The sequence below is a fragment of the Oncorhynchus gorbuscha genome, unplaced genomic scaffold, assembly GCF_021184085.1.
Source record: "Oncorhynchus gorbuscha isolate QuinsamMale2020 ecotype Even-year unplaced genomic scaffold, OgorEven_v1.0 Un_scaffold_691, whole genome shotgun sequence".
NCBI lineage: Eukaryota > Metazoa > Chordata > Actinopteri > Salmoniformes > Salmonidae > Oncorhynchus > Oncorhynchus gorbuscha.
The window spans coordinates 172565-197989 of NW_025745766.1; the positions used below are offsets into that span (position 1 = coordinate 172565).

Consider the following 25425-nt stretch of genomic DNA (forward strand, 5'->3'; position numbering starts at 1 on the left):
TCTGTCTGTCTACTCTAGGTGGTTGTCACGACTACCCTTCCTCACACAATGTCTTCTGAAGCCAAGCGCATCCAGGGGTCAGTATCCCCATGCTCTACGACCCCTCCCCTGACCTCTGGGGCCCCTGGTTCCCCGGTCTCTCCGGTGTCCCCTGTGTCCCTGTGCCCGCCAGCCTCCCGGTACAGAGACCGTTCCCCCTCCCCCATGAGAGGTTACCTCATACCCAGCCCCCTGCCAACCAGACGTACTAGGACCTGCTCCGCGTGAGTACTGCACACGCACACGCACACGCACACGCACACGCACACACACACACACCTAGTTAGTGTTATAATTCAATAGTTATGAAATGGCTTAACTCATTATGTCTAGGGGTCCTAGCTACATGTAATCTGACTCATTATGTCTAGGGGTCCTAGCTACATGGTCTGTAACCTGAGTCATTATGTCTAGGGGTCCTAGCTACATGGTCTGTAATCTGAGTCATTATGTCTAGGGGTCCTAGCTACATGGTCTGTAATCTGAGTCATTATGTCTAGGGGTCCTAGCTACATGTAATCTGACTCATTATGTCTAGGGGTCCTAGCTACATGTAATCTGAGTCATTATGTCTAGGGGTCCTAGCTACATGTAATCTGAGTCATTATGTCTAGGGGTCCTAGCTACATGTAATCTGAGTCATTATGTCTAGGGGTCCTAGCTACATGTAATCTGACTCATTATGTCTAGGGGTCCTAGCTACATGTAATCTGACTCATTATGTCTAGGGGTCCTAGCTACATGTAATCTGACTCATTATGTCTAGGGGTCCTAGCTACATGGTCTGTAATCTGACTCATTATGTCTAGGGGTCCTAGCTACATGGTCTGTAATCTGACTCATTATGTCTAGGGGTCCTAGCTACATGGTCTGTAATCTGACTCATTATGTCTAGGGGTCCTAGCTACATGTAATCTGACTCATTATGTCTAGGGGTCCTAGCTACATGGTCTGTAACCTGAGTCATTATGTCTAGGGGTCCTAGCTACATGGTCTGTAACCTGAGTCATTATGTCTAGGGGTCCTAGCTACATGGTCTGTAATCTGACTCATTATGTCTAGGGGTCCTAGCTACATGTAATCTGACTCATTATGTCTAGGGGTCCTAGCTACATGTAATCTGAGTCATTATGTCTAGGGGTCCTAGCTACATGTAATCTGAGTCATTATGTCTAGGGGTCCTAGCTACATGTAATCTGAGTCATTATGTCTAGGGGTCCTAGCTACATGTAATCTGAGTCATTATGTCTAGGGGTCCTAGCTACATGTAATCTGACTCATTATGTCTAGGGGTCCTAGCTACATGTAATCTGACTCATTATGTCTAGGGGTCCTAGCTACATGTAATCTGACTCATTCTGTCTAGGGGTCCTAGCTACATGTAATCTGACTCATTATGTCTAGGGGTCCTAGCTACATGTAATCTGACTCATTATGTCTAGGGGTCCTAGCTACATGGTCTGTAATCTGACTCATTATGTCTAGGGGTCCTAGCTACATGGTCTGTAATCTGACTCATTATGTCTAGGGGTTCTAGCTACATGTAATCTGACTCATTATGTCTAGGGGTCCTAGCTACATGGTCTGTAATCTGACTCATTATGTCTAGGGGTCCTAGCTACATGTAATCTGACTCATTATGTCTAGGGGTCCTAGCTACATGTAATCTGACTCATTCTGTCTAGGGGTCCTAGCTACATGTAATCTGACTCATTATGTCTAGGGGTCCTAGCTACATGTAATCTGACTCATTATGTCTAGGGGTCCTAGCTACATGTAATCTGACTCATTATGTCTAGGGGTCCTAGCTACATGGTCTGTAACCTGACTCATTATGTCTAGGGGTCCTAGCTACATGGTCTGTAATCTGACTCATTATGTCTAGGGGTCCTAGCTACGTGTAATCTGACTCATTCTGTCTAGGGGTCCTAGCTACATGGTCTGTAATCTGACTCATTCTGTCTAGGGGTCCTAGCTACATGTAATCTGACTCATTATGTCTAGGGGTCCTAGCTACATGTAATCTGACTCATTATGTCTAGGGGTCCTAGCTACATGTAATCTGACTCATTCTGTCTAGGGGTCCTAGCTACATGTAATCTGACTCATTATGTCTAGGGGTCCTAGCTACATGTAATCATACTCATTATGTCTAGGGGTCCTAGCTACATGTAATCTGACTCATTATGTCTAGGGGTCCTAGCTACATGTAATCTGACTCATTCTGTCTAGGGGTCCTAGCTACATGTAATCTGACTCATTATGTCTGGGGGTCCTAGCTACATGTAATCTGACTCATTATGTCTAGGGGTCCTAGCTACGTGGTCTGTAATCTGACTCATTATGTCTAGGGGTCCTAGCTACATGGTCTGTAATCTGACTCATTATGTCTAGGGGTCCTAGCTACGTGGTCTGTAATCTGACTCATTATGTCTAGGGGTCCTAGCTACATGGTCTGTAATCTGACTCATTATGTCTAGGGGTCCTAGCTACATGTAATCTGACTCATTATGTCTAGGGGTCCTAGCTACATGTAATCTGACTCATTCTGTCTAGGGGTCCTAGCTACATGTAATCTGACTCATTATGTCTAGGGGTCCTAGCTACATGTAATCTGACTCATTATGTCTAGGGGTCCTAGCTACATGTAATCTGACTCATTATGTCTAGGGGTCCTAGCTACATGGTCTGTAATCTGACTCATTCTGTCTAGGGGTCCTAGCTACATGGTCTGTAATCTGACTCATTATGTCTAGGGGTCCTAGCTACATGTAATCTGACTCATTATGTCTAGGGGTCCTAGCTACATGTAATCTGACTCATTATGTCTAGGGGTCCTAGCTACATGGTCTGTAATCTGACTCATTATGTCTGGGGGTCCTAGCTACATGTAATCTGACTCATTATGTCTAGGGGTCCTAGCTACATGTAATCTGACTCATTATGTCTAGTGGTCCTAGCTTTTATTTGTCACATACACATGGTTAGCAGATGTTATTGGTCACATACACATGGTTAGCAGATGTTATTGGTCACATACACATGGTTAGCAGATGTTATTGGTCACATACACATGGTTAGCAGATGTTATTGGTCACATACACATGGTTAGCAGATGTTATTGGTCACATACACATGGTTAGCAGATGTTATTGGTCACATACACATGGTTAGCAGATGTTAATGCGAGTGTAGCGAAATGCTCTTGTTTCTAGTTCCGACAATGCAGTAACATCATAACACTACTCCCATATCACAACACTATATAATGTATCATAACACTACTCCCATATCACAACACTATATAATGTATCACAACACTATATAATGTATCACACCACTATATAATGTATCATAACACTACTCCCATATCACAACACTATATAATGTATCATAACACTATATAATGTATCACAACACTATATAATGTATCACACCACTATATAATGTATCATAACACTACTCCCATATCACAACACTATATAATGTATCACAACACTATATAATGTATCACACCACTATATAATGTATCATAACACTACTCCCATATCACAACACTATATAATGTATCACAACACTATATAATGTATCATAACACTACTCCCATATCACAACACTATATAATGTATCATAACACTACTCCCATATCACAACACTATATAATGTATCATAACACTATATAATGTATCATAACACTACTCCCATATCACAACACTATATAATGTATCATAACACTATATAATGTATCATAACACTACTCCCATATCACAACACTATATAATGTATCACAACACTATATAATGTATCACACCACTATATAATGTATCACAACACTATATAATGTATCACAACACTATATAATGTATCATAACACTACTCCCATATCACAACACTATATAATGTATCATAACACTACTCCCATATCACAACACTATATAATGTATCACAACACTATATAATGTATCATAACACTACTCCCATATCACAACACTATATAATGTATCATAACACTACTCCCATATCACAACACTATATAATGTATCATAACACTATATAATGTATCATAACACTACTCCCATATCACAACACTATATAATGTATCACAACACTATATAATGTATCATAACACTATATAATGTATCATAACACTACTCCCATATCACAACACTATATAATGTATCATAACACTATATAATGTATCATAACACTATATAATGTATCATAACACTATATAATGTATCACAACACTATATAATGTATCATAACACTATATAATGTATCATAACACTATATAATGTATCATAACACTATATAATGTATCATAACACTACTCCCATATCACAACACTATATAATGTATCATAACACTACTCCCATATCACAACACTATATAATGTATCACAACACTACTCCCATATCACAACACTATATAATGTATCACAACACTACTCCCATATCACAACACTATATAATGTATCATAACACTACTCCCATATCACAACACTATATAATGTATCATAACACTACTCCCATATCACAACACTATATAATGTATCATAACACTATATAATGTATCACAACACTATATAATGTATCACAACACTATATAATGTATCATAACACTACTCCCATATCACAACACTATATAATGTATCATAACACTACTCCCATATCACAACACTATATAATGTATCACAACACTATATAATGTATCATAACACTACTCCCATATCACAACACTATATAATGTATCATAACACTACTCCCATATCACAACACTATATAATGTATCATAACACTACTCCCATATCACAACACTATATAATGTATCATAACACTATATAATGTATCACAACACTATATAATGTATCACAACACTATATAATGTATCACACCACTATATAATGTATCACAACACTATATAATGTATCACAACACTATATAATGTATCATAACACTACTCCCATATCACAACACTATATAATGTATCATAACACTATATAATGTATCACAACACTATATAATGTATCATAACACTACTCCCATATCACAACACTATATAATGTATCATAACACTACTCCCATATCATAACACTATATAATATATCACAACACTACTCCCATATCACAACACTATATAATGTATCACAACACTACTCCCATATCACAACACTATATAATGTATCACAACACTACTCCCATATCACAACACTATATAATGTATCACAACACTACTCCCATATCACAACACTATATAATGTATCATAACACTACTCCCATATCACAACACTATATAATGTATCACAACACTACTCCCATATCACAACACTATATAATGTATCATAACACTACTCCCATATCACAACACTATATAATGTATCATAACACTACTCCCATATCACAACACTATATAATGTATCATAACACTACTCCCATATCACAACACTATATAATGTATCACAACACTACTCCCATATCACAACACTATATAATGTATCACAACACTATATAATGTATCACAACACTACTCCCATATCACAACACTATATAATGTATCATAACACTACTCCCATATCACAACACTATATAATGTATCACACCACTATATAATGTATCATAACACTATATAATGTATCACAACACTATATAATGTATCATAACACTACTCCCATATCACAACACTATATAATGTATCATAACACTATATAATGTATCATAACACTACTCCCATATCACAACACTATATAATGTATCATAACACTACTCCCATATCACAACACTATATAATGTATCATAACACTACTCCCATATCACAACACTATATAATGTATCATAACACTACTCCCATATCACAACACTATATAATGTATCATAACACTACTCCCATATCACAACACTATATAATGTATCACAACACTATATAATGTATCACAACACTATATAATGTATCATAACACTACTCCCATATCACAACACTATATAATGTATCATAACACTACTCCCATATCACAACACTATATAATGTATCATAACACTACTCCCATATCACAACACTATATAATGTATCATAACACTATATAATGTATCACAACACTACTCCCATATCACAACACTATATAATGTATCACAACACTATATAATGTATCACAACACTATATAATGTATCATAACACTACTCCCATATCACAACACTATATAATGTATCATAACACTACTCCCATATCACAACACTATATAATGTATCACAACACTATATAATGTATCATAACACTACTCCCATATCACAACACTATATAATGTATCATAACACTACTCCCATATCACAACACTATATAATGTATCATAACACTATATAATGTATCACAACACTACTCCCATATCACAACACTATATAATGTATCACAACACTATATAATGTATCATAACACTACTCCCATATCACAACACTATATAATGTATCATAACACTATATAATGTATCACAACACTACTCCCATATCACAACACTATATAATGTATCACAACACTATATAATGTATCACAACACTATATAATGTATCATAACACTACTCCCATATCACAACACTATATAATGTATCATAACACTACTCCCATATCACAACACTATATAATGTATCATAACACTACTCCCATATCACAACACTATATAATGTATCATAACACTACTCCCATATCACAACACTATATAATGTATCACAACACTATATAATGTATCATAACACTACTCCCATATCACAACACTATATAATGTATCACAACACTATATAATGTATCATAACACTATATAATGTATCATAACACTACTCCCATATCACAACACTATATAATGTATCACAACACTATATAATGTATCATAACACTACTCCCATATCACAACACTATATAATGTATCATAACACTACTCCCATATCACAACACTATATAATGTATCATAACACTACTCCCATATCACAACACTATATAATGTATCATAACACTATATAATGTATCATAACACTATATAATGTATCACAACACTATATAATGTATCATAACACTACTCCCATATCACAACACTATATAATGTATCATAACACTACTCCCATATCACAACACTATATAATGTATCATAACACTACTCCCATATCACAACACTATATAATGTATCATAACACTATATAATGTATCATAACACTATATAATGTATCACAACACTACTCCCATATCACAACACTATATAATGTATCATAACACTATATAATGTATCATAACACTATATAATGTATCACAACACTATATAATGTATCATAACACTACTCCCATATCACAACACTATATAATGTATCACACCACTATATAATGTATCATAACACTATATAATGTATCATAACACTATATAATGTATCACAACACTATATAATGTATCATAACACTATATAATGTATCATAACACTACTCCCATATCACAACACTATATAATGTATCACAACACTATATAATGTATCACAACACTACTCCCATATCACAACACTATATAATGTATCATAACACTACTCCCATATCACAACACTATATAATGTATCATAACACTACTCCCATATCACAACACTATATAATGTATCATAACACTACTCCCATATCACAACACTATATAATGTATCATAACACTATATAATGTATCACAACACTACTCCCATATCACAACACTATATAATGTATCACAACACTATATAATGTATCACAACACTATATAATGTATCATAACACTACTCCCATATCACAACACTATATAATGTATCACAACACTATATAATGTATCACAACACTATATAATGTATCATAACACTACTCCCATATCACAACACTATATAATGTATCATAACACTACTCCCATATCACAACACTATATAATGTATCATAACACTACTCCCATATCACAACACTATATAATGTATCATAACACTATATAATGTATCATAACACTATATAATGTATCACAACACTATATAATGTATCATAACACTACTCCCATATCACAACACTATATAATGTATCATAACACTATATAATGTATCACAACACTATATAATGTATCACACCACTATATAATGTATCATAACACTATATAATGTATCATAACACTATATAATGTATCACAACACTATATAATGTATCATAACACTACTCCCATATCACAACACTATATAATGTATCACAACACTACTCCCATATCACAACACTATATAATGTATCACAACACTACTCCCATATCACAACACTATATAATGTATCACAACACTACTCCCATATCACAACACTATATAATGTATCACAACACTACTCCCATATCACAACACTATATAATGTATCACAACACTATATAATGTATCACAACACTATATAATGTATCACAACACTATATAATGTATCACAACACTATATAATGTATCACAACACTACTCCCATATCACAACACTATATAATGTATCATAACACTACTCCCATATCACAACACTATATAATGTATCATAACACTACTCCCATATCACAACACTATATAATGTATCATAACACTACTCCCATATCACAACACTATATAATGTATCATAACACTATATAATGTATCATAACACTATATAATGTATCACAACACTATATAATGTATCATAACACTACTCCCATATCACAACACTATATAATGTATCACAACACTATATAATGTATCACACCACTATATAATGTATCACACCACTATATAATGTATCACACCACTATATAATGTATCACAACACTATATAATGTATCACAACACTATATAATGTATCACAACACTATATAATGTATCATAACACTACTCCCATATCACAACACTATATAATGTATCATAACACTACTCCCATATCACAACACTATATAATGTATCATAACACTATATAATGTATCACAACACTATACTCCCATATCACAACACTATATAATGTATCACAACACTACTCCCATATCACAACACTATATAATGTATCACAACACTATATAATGTATCACAACACTACTCCCATATCACAACACTATATAATGTATCATAACACTACTCCCATATCACAACACTATATAATGTATCACAACACTATATAATGTATCACAACACTATATAATGTATCATAACACTACTCCCATATCACAACACTATATAATGTATCATAACACTATATAATGTATCACAACACTACTCCCATATCACAACACTATATAATGTATCACAACACTATATAATGTATCACAACACTATATAATGTATCATAACACTACTCCCATATCACAACACTATATAATGTATCATAACACTACTCCCATATCACAACACTATATAATGTATCACAACACTATATAATGTATCATAACACTACTCCCATATCACAACACTATATAATGTATCATAACACTACTCCCATATCACAACACTATATAATGTATCATAACACTATATAATGTATCACAACACTACTCCCATATCACAACACTATATAATGTATCACAACACTATATAATGTATCATAACACTACTCCCATATCACAACACTATATAATGTATCTAACACTATATAATGTATAACACTATATAATGTATCACAACACTATATAATATAATGTATCACAACACTATATAATGTATCACAACACTATATAATGTATCATAACACTACTCCCATATCACAACACTATATAATGTATCATAACACTACTCCCATATCACAACACTATATAATGTATCATAACACTACTCCCATATCACAACACTATATAATGTATCATAACACTACTCCCATATCACAACACTATATAATGTATCACAACACTATATAATGTATCATAACACTACTCCCATATCACAACACTATATAATGTATCACAACACTATATAATGTATCATAACACTATATAATGTATCATAACACTACTCCCATATCACAACACTATATAATGTATCACAACACTATATAATGTATCATAACACTACTCCCATATCACAACACTATATAATGTATCATAACACTACTCCCATATCACAACACTATATAATGTATCATAACACTACTCCCATATCACAACACTATATAATGTATCATAACACTATATAATGTATCATAACACTATATAATGTATCACAACACTATATAATGTATCATAACACTACTCCCATATCACAACACTATATAATGTATCATAACACTACTCCCATATCACAACACTATATAATGTATCATAACACTACTCCCATATCACAACACTATATAATGTATCATAACACTATATAATGTATCATAACACTATATAATGTATCACAACACTATATAATGTATCATAACACTATATAATGTATCATAACACTATATAATGTATCACAACACTATATAATGTATCATAACACTACTCCCATATCACAACACTATATAATGTATCACAACACTATATAATGTATCATAACACTATATAATGTATCACAACACTATATAATGTATCATAACACTATATAATGTATCATAACACTACTCCCATATCACAACACTATATAATGTATCATAACACTATATAATGTATCACAACACTATATAATGTATCATAACACTATATAATGTATCATAACACTATATAATGTATCATAACACTATATAATGTATCACAACACTATATAATGTATCATAACACTACTCCCATATCACAACACTATATAATGTATCACAACACTACTCCCATATCACAACACTATATAATGTATCACAACACTACTCCCATATCACAACACTATATAATGTATCACAACACTACTCCCATATCACAACACTATATAATGTATCACAACACTACTCCCATATCACAACACTATATAATGTATCACAACACTATATAATGTATCACAACACTATATAATGTATCACAACACTATATAATGTATCACAACACTATATAATGTATCACAACACTACTCCCATATCACAACACTATATAATGTATCATAACACTACTCCCATATCATAACACTATATAATGTATCACAACACTACTCCCATATCACAACACTATATAATGTATCACAACACTATATAATGTATCACAACACTACTCCCATATCACAACACTATATAATGTATCATAACACTACTCCCATATCACAACACTATATAATGTATCATAACACTACTCCCATATCACAACACTATATAATGTATCATAACACTACTCCCATATCACAACACTATATAATGTATCATAACACTATATAATGTATCATAACACTATATAATGTATCACAACACTATATAATGTATCATAACACTACTCCCATATCACAACACTATATAATGTATCACAACACTATATAATGTATCACACCACTATATAATGTATCACACCACTATATAATGTATCACACCACTATATAATGTATCACAACACTATATAATGTATCACAACACTATATAATGTATCACAACACTATATAATGTATCATAACACTACTCCCATATCACAACACTATATAATGTATCATAACACTACTCCCATATCACAACACTATATAATGTATCATAACACTACTCCCATATCACAACACTATATAATGTATCATAACACTATATAATGTATCACAACACTACTCCCATATCACAACACTATATAATGTATCACAACACTATATAATGTATCACAACACTATATAATGTATCATAACACTACTCCCATATCACAACACTATATAATGTATCATAACACTACTCCCATATCACAACACTATATAATGTATCACAACACTATATAATGTATCATAACACTACTCCCATATCACAACACTATATAATGTATCATAACACTACTCCCATATCACAACACTATATAATGTATCATAACACTATATAATGTATCACAACACTACTCCCATATCACAACACTATATAATGTATCACAACACTATATAATGTATCATAACACTACTCCCATATCACAACACTATATAATGTATCATAACACTATATAATGTATCACAACACTACTCCCATATCACAACACTATATAATGTATCACAACACTATATAATGTATCACAACACTATATAATGTATCATAACACTACTCCCATATCACAACACTATATAATGTATCATAACACTACTCCCATATCACAACACTATATAATGTATCATAACACTACTCCCATATCACAACACTATATAATGTATCATAACACTACTCCCATATCACAACACTATATAATGTATCACAACACTATATAATGTATCATAACACTACTCCCATATCACAACACTATATAATGTATCACAACACTATATAATGTATCATAACACTATATAATGTATCATAACACTACTCCCATATCACAACACTATATAATGTATCACAACACTATATAATGTATCATAACACTACTCCCATATCACAACACTATATAATGTATCATAACACTACTCCCATATCACAACACTATATAATGTATCATAACACTACTCCCATATCACAACACTATATAATGTATCATAACACTATATAATGTATCATAACACTATATAATGTATCACAACACTATATAATGTATCATAACACTACTCCCATATCACAACACTATATAATGTATCATAACACTACTCCCATATCACAACACTATATAATGTATCATAACACTATATAATGTATCACAACACTATATAATGTATCATAACACTATATAATGTATCATAACACTATATAATGTATCATAACACTATATAATGTATCACAACACTATATAATGTATCATAACACTACTCCCATATCACAACACTATATAATGTATCACAACACTACTCCCATATCACAACACTATATAATGTATCACAACACTACTCCCATATCACAACACTATATAATGTATCACAACACTACTCCCATATCACAACACTATATAATGTATCACAACACTACTCCCATATCACAACACTATATAATGTATCACAACACTATATAATGTATCACAACACTATATAATGTATCACAACACTATATAATGTATCACAACACTATATAATGTATCACAACACTACTCCCATATCACAACACTATATAATGTATCATAACACTACTCCCATATCATAACACTATATAATGTATCACAACACTACTCCCATATCACAACACTATATAATGTATCACAACACTATATAATGTATCACAACACTACTCCCATATCACAACACTATATAATGTATCATAACACTACTCCCATATCACAACACTATATAATGTATCATAACACTACTCCCATATCACAACACTATATAATGTATCATAACACTACTCCCATATCACAACACTATATAATGTATCATAACACTATATAATGTATCATAACACTATATAATGTATCACAACACTATATAATGTATCATAACACTACTCCCATATCACAACACTATATAATGTATCACAACACTATATAATGTATCACACCACTATATAATGTATCACACCACTATATAATGTATCACACCACTATATAATGTATCACACCACTATATAATGTATCACAACACTATATAATGTATCACAACACTATATAATGTATCACAACACTATATAATGTATCATAACACTACTCCCATATCACAACACTATATAATGTATCATAACACTACTCCCATATCACAACACTATATAATGTATCATAACACTACTCCCATATCACAACACTATATAATGTATCATAACACTATATAATGTATCACAACACTACTCCCATATCACAACACTATATAATGTATCACAACACTATATAATGTATCACAACACTATATAATGTATCATAACACTACTCCCATATCACAACACTATATAATGTATCATAACACTACTCCCATATCACAACACTATATAATGTATCACAACACTATATAATGTATCATAACACTACTCCCATATCACAACACTATATAATGTATCATAACACTACTCCCATATCACAACACTATATAATGTATCATAACACTATATAATGTATCACAACACTACTCCCATATCACAACACTATATAATGTATCACAACACTATATAATGTATCATAACACTACTCCCATATCACAACACTATATAATGTATCATAACACTATATAATGTATCACAACACTACTCCCATATCACAACACTATATAATGTATCACAACACTATATAATGTATCACAACACTATATAATGTATCATAACACTACTCCCATATCACAACACTATATAATGTATCATAACACTACTCCCATATCACAACACTATATAATGTATCATAACACTACTCCCATATCACAACACTATATAATGTATCATAACACTACTCCCATATCACAACACTATATAATGTATCACAACACTATATAATGTATCATAACACTACTCCCATATCACAACACTATATAATGTATCACAACACTATATAATGTATCATAACACTATATAATGTATCATAACACTACTCCCATATCACAACACTATATAATGTATCACAACACTATATAATGTATCATAACACTACTCCCATATCACAACACTATATAATGTATCATAACACTACTCCCATATCACAACACTATATAATGTATCATAACACTACTCCCATATCACAACACTATATAATGTATCATAACACTATATAATGTATCATAACACTATATAATGTATCACAACACTATATAATGTATCATAACACTACTCCCATATCACAACACTATATAATGTATCATAACACTACTCCCATATCACAACACTATATAATGTATCATAACACTACTCCCATATCACAACACTATATAATGTATCACAACACTACTCCCATATCACAACACTATATAATGTATCACAACACTATATAATGTATCACAACACTACTCCCATATCACAACACTATATAATGTATCATAACACTACTCCCATATCACAACACTATATAATGTATCACACCACTATATAATGTATCATAACACTATATAATGTATCACAACACTATATAATGTATCATAACACTACTCCCATATCACAACACTATATAATGTATCATAACACTATATAATGTATCATAACACTACTCCCATATCACAACACTATATAATGTATCATAACACTACTCCCATATCACAACACTATATAATGTATCATAACACTACTCCCATATCACAACACTATATAATGTATCATAACACTACTCCCATATCACAACACTATATAATGTATCATAACACTACTCCCATATCACAACACTATATAATGTATCACAACACTATATAATGTATCACAACACTATATAATGTATCATAACACTACTCCCATATCACAACACTATATAATGTATCATAACACTACTCCCATATCACAACACTATATAATGTATCATAACACTACTCCCATATCACAACACTATATAATGTATCATAACACTATATAATGTATCACAACACTACTCCCATATCACAACACTATATAATGTATCACAACACTATATAATGTATCACAACACTATATAATGTATCATAACACTACTCCCATATCACAACACTATATAATGTATCATAACACTACTCCCATATCACAACACTATATAATGTATCACAACACTATATAATGTATCATAACACTACTCCCATATCACAACACTATATAATGTATCATAACACTACTCCCATATCACAACACTATATAATGTATCATAACACTATATAATGTATCACAACACTACTCCCATATCACAACACTATATAATGTATCACAACACTATATAATGTATCATAACACTACTCCCATATCACAACACTATATAATGTATCATAACACTATATAATGTATCACAACACTACTCCCATATCACAACACTATATAATGTATCACAACACTATATAATGTATCACAACACTATATAATGTATCATAACACTACTCCCATATCACAACACTATATAATGTATCACAACACTACTCCCATATCACAACACTATATAATGTATCACAACACTACTCCCATATCACAACACTATATAATGTATCACAACACTACTCCCATATCACAACACTATATAATGTATCACAACACTACTCCCATATCACAACACTATATAATGTATCACAACACTATATAATGTATCACAACACTATATAATGTATCACAACACTATATAATGTATCACAACACTATATAATGTATCACAACACTACTCCCATATCACAACACTATATAATGTATCATAACACTACTCCCATATCATAACACTATATAATGTATCACAACACTACTCCCATATCACAACACTATATAATGTATCACAACACTATATAATGTATCACAACACTACTCCCATATCACAACACTATATAATGTATCATAACACTACTCCCATATCACAACACTATATAATGTATCATAACACTACTCCCATATCACAACACTATATAATGTATCATAACACTACTCCCATATCACAACACTATATAATGTATCATAACACTATATAATGTATCATAACACTATATAATGTATCACAACACTATATAATGTATCATAACACTACTCCCATATCACAACACTATATAATGTATCACAACACTATATAATGTATCACACCACTATATAATGTATCACACCACTATATAATGTATCACACCACTATATAATGTATCACACCACTATATAATGTATCACAACACTATATAATGTATCACAACACTATATAATGTATCACAACACTATATAATGTATCATAACACTACTCCCATATCACAACACTATATAATGTATCATAACACTACTCCCATATCACAACACTATATAATGTATCATAACACTACTCCCATATCACAACACTATATAATGTATCATAACACTATATAATGTATCACAACACTACTCCCATATCACAACACTATATAATGTATCACAACACTATATAATGTATCACAACACTATATAATGTATCATAACACTACTCCCATATCACAACACTATATAATGTATCATAACACTACTCCCATATCACAACACTATATAATGTATCACAACACTATATAATGTATCATAACACTACTCCCATATCACAACACTATATAATGTATCATAACACTACTCCCATATCACAACACTATATAATGTATCATAACACTATATAATGTATCACAACACTACTCCCATATCACAACACTATATAATGTATCACAACACTATATAATGTATCATAACACTACTCCCATATCACAACACTATATAATGTATCATAACACTATATAATGTATCACAACACTACTCCCATATCACAACACTATATAATGTATCACAACACTATATAATGTATCACAACACTATATAATGTATCATAACACTACTCCCATATCACAACACTATATAATGTATCATAACACTACTCCCATATCACAACACTATATAATGTATCATAACACTACTCCCATATCACAACACTATATAATGTATCATAACACTACTCCCATATCACAACACTATATAATGTATCACAACACTATATAATGTATCATAACACTACTCCCATATCACAACACTATATAATGTATCACAACACTATATAATGTATCATAACACTATATAATGTATCATAACACTACTCCCATATCACAACACTATATAATGTATCACAACACTATATAATGTATCATAACACTACTCCCATATCACAACACTATATAATGTATCATAACACTACTCCCATATCACAACACTATATAATGTATCATAACACTACTCCCATATCACAACACTATATAATGTATCATAACACTATATAATGTATCATAACACTATATAATGTATCACAACACTATATAATGTATCATAACACTACTCCCATATCACAACACTATATAATGTATCATAACACTACTCCCATATCACAACACTATATAATGTATCATAACACTACTCCCATATCACAACACTATATAATGTATCACAACACTACTCCCATATCACAACACTATATAATGTATCACAACACTATATAATGTATCACAACACTACTCCCATATCACAACACTATATAATGTATCATAACACTACTCCCATATCACAACACTATATAATGTATCACACCACTATATAATGTATCATAACACTATATAATGTATCACAACACTATATAATGTATCATAACACTACTCCCATATCACAACACTATATAATGTATCATAACACTATATAATGTATCATAACACTACTCCCATATCACAACACTATATAATGTATCATAACACTACTCCCATATCACAACACTATATAATGTATCATAACACTACTCCCATATCACAACACTATATAATGTATCATAACACTACTCCCATATCACAACACTATATAATGTATCATAACACTACTCCCATATCACAACACTATATAATGTATCACAACACTATATAATGTATCACAACACTATATAATGTATCATAACACTACTCCCATATCACAACACTATATAATGTATCATAACACTACTCCCATATCACAACACTATATAATGTATCATAACACTACTCCCATATCACAACACTATATAATGTATCATAACACTATATAATGTATCACAACACTACTCCCATATCACAACACTATATAATGTATCACAACACTATATAATGTATCACAACACTATATAATGTATCATAACACTACTCCCATATCACAACACTATATAATGTATCATAACACTACTCCCATATCACAACACTATATAATGTATCACAACACTATATAATGTATCATAACACTACTCCCATATCACAACACTATATAATGTATCATAACACTACTCCCATATCACAACACTATATAATGTATCATAACACTATATAATGTATCACAACACTACTCCCATATCACAACACTATATAATGTATCACAACACTATATAATGTATCATAACACTACTCCCATATCACAACACTATATAATGTATCATAACACTATATAATGTATCACAACACTACTCCCATATCACAACACTATATAATGTATCACAACACTATATAATGTATCACAACACTATATAATGTATCATAACACTACTCCCATATCACAACACTATATAATGTATCATAACACTACTCCCATATCACAACACTATATAATGTATCATAACACTACTCCCATATCACAACACTATATAATGTATCATAACACTACTCCCATATCACAACACTATATAATGTATCACAACACTATATAATGTATCATAACACTACTCCCATATCACAACACTATATAATGTATCACAACACTATATAATGTATCATAACACTATATAATGTATCATAACACTACTCCCATATCACAACACTATATAATGTATCACAACACTATATAATGTATCATAACACTACTCCCATATCACAACACTATATAATGTATCATAACACTACTCCCATATCACAACACTATATAATGTATCATAACACTACTCCCATATCACAACACTATATAATGTATCATAACACTATATAATGTATCATAACACTATATAATGTATCACAACACTATATAATGTATCATAACACTACTCCCATATCACAACACTATATAATGTATCCCATATCACAACACTATATAATGTATCATAACACTATAATATCACAACACTATATAATGTATCATAACACTATATAATGTATCATAACACTATATAATGTATCACAACACTATATAATGTATCATAACACTATATAATATCACAACACTATATAATGTATCATAACACTATATATGTATCACAACACTATATAATGTATCATAACACTACTCCCATATCACAACACTATATAATGTATCATAACACTATATAATGTATCATAACATTATATAATGTATCACAACACTATATAATGTATCATAACACTATATAATGTATCACAACACTATATAATGTATCACAACACTATATAATGTATCACAACACTATATAATGTATCATAACACTATATAATGTATCACAACACTATATAATGTATCACAACACTATATAATGTATCACAACACTATATAATGTATCACAACACTATATAATGTATCACAACACTATATAATGTATCACAACACTATATAATGTATCACAACACTAAAGTGGTACCTCATTTAAAAGTTGTGATCTTATGCCTCAACTTCTGTCATTGCACCACACTACCACAAGGGGGAGTTAGAACGCTGATATATCGTTAATCTAAACTGTGGCACAAATTGGGGGATTGTTCACAACAAGCTATTTACACCATCCTTTTGTAAATGAATGGAGGTGGGAATGTTTCAGTCCGAGAGTCTCTCTCCTCTGGTGCTTAGAGCCTGCATCAGGCAACAACAACATTTAGAGTTGAGAGAGTCCGAGAGTCTCTCTCCTCTGGTGCTTAGAGTCCTGCATCAGGCAACAACATTTAGAGTTGAGAGAGTCCGAGAGTCTCTCTCCTCTGGTGCTTAGAGTCCTGCATCAGGCAACAACAACATTTAGAGTTGAGAGAGTCTGAGAGTCTCTCTCCTCGGGTGCTTAGAGGCCTGCATCAGGCAACAACAACATTTAGAGTTGAGAGAGTCTGAGAGTCTCTCTCCTCTGGTGCTTAGAGGCCTGCATCAGGCAACAACAACATTTAGCTGGCGGGTGTCCCGGAGTTGAGAGAGAACTTTGGTGCTTGTTGGAAATACAATGGCAACAACAACATTTAGCTGGCGGGTGTCCCGGAGGAGAGTCTGAGAGTCTCTCGGTGCTTGTTGCATCAGGCAACAACATTTAGAGTTGAGAGCAAGTCTTTTGAGAGTCTCTCTCTCTGCTTAGAGGCCTGCATCAAAAACAGAAAGTTGAATCTGTGTAAATAACTGTCAACATTTATGTACTCCTCAGTCCTGCATCAGGCAACAACAACATTTAGAGTTGAGATCCGAGAGTCTCTCTCCTCGGGTGCTTAGAGGCCTGCTCAATAACAACATTTAGAGTTGGGGCTGAGAGTCTCTCTCCTCGGGTGCTTAGAGGCCTGCATCAGGCAACAACAACATTTAGAGTTGAGAGAGTCCGAGAGTCTCTCTCCTCTGGTGCTTGTTGCATCAGGCAACAACATTTAGAGTTGAGAGAGTCCGAGAGTCTCTCTCCTCGGGTGCTTAGAGGCCTGCATCAGGCAACAACAACATTTAGCTGGCGGGTGTCCCGGAGTTGAGAGAGTCCGAGAGTCTCTCTCCTCGGGTGCTTAGAGGCCTGCATCAGGCTGGTCCCGGAGTTGAGAGAGAACTTGGGGAAATACAATGGCTCAATAACACTTGACATGTGGACTGACGATTTTAGGAAAATAGGTACGGCAGCCTTTTGGTTTCTCTTCCTCTAAAAACAGAAATAAATCATTCTAAATAACTACCTGTCTTTATGTACCACGGTGGGAGAGTGATAGCCCCTCTATAGAAAGTGAGTCCTTCTCTACTGAGGAGAAGAAGAGACTGAATGAAAGAAGGCACAGCGAGGACAGGGGAGGGGGAAAAGATTGCCCATATTTTCAAGACCTGAGCTAGTTCATTTATTTAATTAATGAAATGTACTAGTTTATTTAGGCAATTTTAATATTCATCTAGGTCCGGCCTATTTAGTAGGCTATTTACAGCAACATCTATATTTGTCATCATAAAGTGACTCGCTCACTTCTGGGTTTGGATCAAAATAAGGACCAACGTTCTGTGTGATTAACTTGGTCAAAACATTTCTATATTGAAGACTACTCTGCTCATATTGGTTGTGTTCAATTATTTGTGGAGTCGTCATGGTTACAATGAAGAATGGAAACCAGATAAATCAAATCTTATTCATACTGAATAATTAGATGCGTGTCGCAAGGTTGTCATTGTTCCTTTTTTAAAAATGTTGCCTGCCTTTTATTTTGTGTGTGTGTGTGTTTGCGTGCGCGTGCACGTCTGTGTGGTGTGCGTGTCTGTGTGTGTTGTGCGTGTCTGTGTGTGTTGTGCGTGTGTGCGTGCTTGCGTGTGCGTGTGCGTGTGTGTCTGTGTGTGTTGCATGTGCGTGTGTCTGTGTGGTGTGTGTGTTGCATGTGCGTGTGTCTGTGTGGTATGTGTGTGTGTGTGTGTGTGTGTGTGTGCATGTGTGTGTGTGTGTGTGTGGTGCTTGTGTGTGTGTGTGTGTGTGTGTGTGTGTGGTGCATGTGCGTGTGTGGTGCATGTGCGTGTGTGTGTGCGTGTGTGTGTGTGTGTGTGTGTGTGTGTGTGTGTGTGTGTGTGTTGTGTGTGCGTGTGTGTGTGTGTGTGTGTGTGTGTGTGTGTGTGTGTGTGTGTGTGCAGGACGGAGCGGGCAGCGGAGGGGCCGTCGTTCAGTGGTGTATGTAAGTGTTTCTCTCGGACTAAAGGACACGGCTTCATCACACCGGCCGACGGAGGCAGTGACATCTTTGTCCACATCTCAGAGTAAGTTTGTGGGTCACAGCCTCGACACACATTTAAAAAGATACTACCAGCTCCCACTCACCCAGTGATGAGGATGGTGACGAGGGGCTGCAGTTCGCTCTGCGTCCTTCCACCTTTTTCATGGCGTCATTGGTCCCTGAGGTCCTAGTGCCCGTCTTTTAGAGAGGAGATTCTCTCTCTCTCCTTCAAAAGCAGGCTATTCGTGTGGTCCCCGTATCAGAAGTACAGAGTGATTGGTATAGCCGGTACTTTTAGTCATACACTCAGGGTATGTTTGTGGTCTGGCAAGTTGTGTACACGTGGTTCTAGGAGAGTTGTGTACACGTGGTTCTAGGAGAGTTGTGTACGCCTGGTTGTAGGAGAGTTGTGTACGCCTGGTTGTAGGAGAGTTGTGTACGCCTGGTTGTAGGAGAGTTGTGTACACGTGGTTGTAGGAGAGTTGAGTACACGTGGTTCTTGGAGAGTTGAGTACACGTGGTTCTAGGAGAGTTGTGTACACGTGGTTCTAGGAGAGTTGTGTACGCCTGGTTGTAGGAGAGTTGTGTACGCCTGGTTGTAGGAGAGTTGTGTACGCCTGGTTGTAGGAGAGTTGTGTACACGTGGTTGTAGGAGAGTTGAGTACACGTGGTTCTTGGAGAGTTGAGTACACGTGGTTCTAGGAGAGTTGTGTACACGTGGTTCTAGGAGAGTTGAGTACACGTGGTTCTAGGAGAGTTGAGTACATGTGGTTCTAGGAGAGTTGAGTACACGTGGTTCTAGGAGAGTTGAGTACACGTGGTTCTAGGAGAGTTGAGTACACGTGGTTCTAGGAGAGTTGTGTACACGTGGTTCTAGGAGAGTTGTGTACGCCTGGTTGTAGGAGAGTTGTGTACGCCTGGTTGTAGGAGAGTTGTGTACGCCTGGTTGTAGGAGAGTTGTGTACACGTGGTTGTAGGAGAGTTGAGTACACGTGGTTCTTGGAGAGTTGAGTACACGTGGTTCTAGGAGAGTTGTGTACACGTGGTTCTAGGAGAGTTGAGTACACGTGGTTCTAGGAGAGTTGAGTACATGTGGTTCTAGGAGAGTTGAGTACACGTGGTTCGAGGAGAGTTGAGTACACGAGGTTCTAGGAGAGTTGAGTACACGTGGTTCTAGGAGAGTTGAGTACACGTGGTTCTAGGAGAGTTGAGTACACGCGGTTCTAGGAGAGTTGTGTACACGTGGTTCTAGGAGAGTTGTGTACACGTGGTTCTAGGAGAGTTGTGTACACGTGGTTCTAGGAGAGTTGTGTACACGTGGTTCTAGGAGAGTTGAGTACACGTGGTTCTAGGAGAGTTGAGTACACGTGGTTCTAGGAGAGTTGAGTACACGTGGTTCTAGGAGAGTTGAGTACACGTGGTTCTAGGAGAGTTGAGTACACGTGGTTCTAGGAGAGTTGTGTAGACGTGGTTCTAGGAGAGTTGAGTACACGCGGTTCTAGGAGAGTTGTGTACACGCGGTTCTAGGAGAGTTGTGTACACGCGGTTCTAGGAGAGTTGCAGACAAGATGACAGACAGATGTAAAAGAACAAACTGATAAAGAGGAGCGTGTGTTCTCATCTCTCCCTCCTCCCTCTACAGTATTGAGGGGGAATACGTGCCAATGGAAGGAGATGAGGTGAGCTATAAGGTGTGCTCCATCCCTCCCAAGTACCAGAAGATCCAGGCGGTGGACGTCACCATCACCCACCTCAACCCAGGATCGAAGCACGAGACCTGGGGCGGGGCGCTGCTCAGCTCCTCCTGAGTCCCGGAGGTTTCTGGAGGGGAGAAATGGCAACCGGGAAAGGGTCCCTTTCTTTTTTGTTTTGTTTTTGGGTTAATGCTTGTTGTGGGAGGGAATGGAAAGGGTTAATGCTTGATGTGGGAGGGAATGGAAAGGTTGGTATTTGAATGGGGGAGACGTGTATCATTAGACGGGAAGGTTAATTAAATAAAGCTGCATCACTTCAACAAGACATGGTTCTTTGGTTTTTATTCATGGTTTGAACTAATATCACTGAGATCCGCTGTTCAATTGGATTCAATTCCATAGTGCCTGTCGACCGATGCCACATTTCAAGCGTTCTGCAGCGTTGTTAATGCTAATGTTAATGCTAATGTTAATGTTAATTCTAATGTTAATGCTAATGTTAATGCTAATGTTAATGTTAATGCTAATGTTAACCTCTACCAACATGGTAACACTGCCTTTTTTAAAGCCGCATCATCGACAACGCCTGATCGGATTGAATCTCGGGCTGTTTGGGATTGTGATTGTTGAATAAAACAGAGGGTTCTGTTGTGAATGGGAGGTGTGTTTTCAGATGGGAGGTGTGTTTACAGATGGGAGGTGCGTTTTCAGATGGGAGGTGTGTTTTCAAATGGGAGGTGCGTTTTCAGATGGGAGGTGCGTTTTCAGATTTTCAGATGGGAGGTGTGTTTTCAGATGGGAGGTGTGTTTTCAGATGGGAGGTGCCTTTTCAGATGGGAGGTGCCTTTTCAGATGGGAGGTGCCTTTTCAGATGGGAGGTGCCTTTTCAAATGGGAGGTGCGTTTTCAGATGGGAGGTGTGTTTTCAGATGGGAGGTGTGTGTTCAGATGGGAGGTGTGTGTTCAGATGGGAGGTGTGTTCAGATGGGAGGTGTGTGTTCAGATATGGGAGTTGTGTTCAGATGGGAGGTGTGTTTTCAGATGGGAGGTGCCTTTTCAAATGGGAGGTGTGTTTTCAGATGGGAGGTGTGTTTTCAGATGGGAGGTGTTCAAATGGGAGGTGTGTTTTCAAATGGGAGATGTGTTTTCAAATGGGAGGTGCCTTTTCAAATGGGAGGTGTTTTCAAATGGGAGGTGTGTTTTCAGATGGGAGGTGTGTTTTCAAATGGGAGGTGTGTTTTCAGATGGGAGGTATTGGAAATG

At 34.5% G+C, this 25425-nt stretch overlaps 1 protein-coding gene across 2 annotated transcripts; it reads left to right on the forward strand.

Moving 5' to 3' along the window:
* carhsp1 (calcium regulated heat stable protein 1) lies at positions 1–24488 on the forward strand. 2 transcript variants are annotated; one of them, XR_006835851.1, is made up of 4 exons: positions 1–263; positions 22390–22512; positions 24112–24380; positions 24413–24488. XR_006835851.1 is itself a non-coding variant. In XM_046335255.1 (3 exons), the coding sequence occupies exons 1-3, from the start codon at positions 49–51 to the stop codon at positions 24275–24277; spliced, it is 504 nt and encodes a 167-aa protein (XP_046191211.1). In that variant the 5' UTR covers positions 1–48; the 3' UTR covers positions 24278–24488. The 2 variants fall into 2 exon arrangements, 1 of the variants encoding a protein (XP_046191211.1); XM_046335255.1 differs by having other exon boundaries at positions 24112–24488.
* The last annotated feature ends 937 nt before the right edge of the window (positions 24489–25425 follow it).

Excerpts from the sequence above, each read along its gene's own strand:
- carhsp1 (XM_046335255.1), top strand. The coding sequence starts at position 49 with ATGTCTTCTGAAGCCAAGCGCATCCAGGGGTCAGTATCCCCATGCTCT. Across the intron at positions 264-22,389 it reads CGTACTAGGACCTGCTCCGC|GACGGAGCGGGCAGCGGAGG; the intron begins GTGAGTACTGCA and ends GTGTGTGTGCAG. Across the intron at positions 22,513-24,111 it reads ATCTTTGTCCACATCTCAGA|TATTGAGGGGGAATACGTGC; the intron begins GTAAGTTTGTGG and ends CTCCCTCTACAG.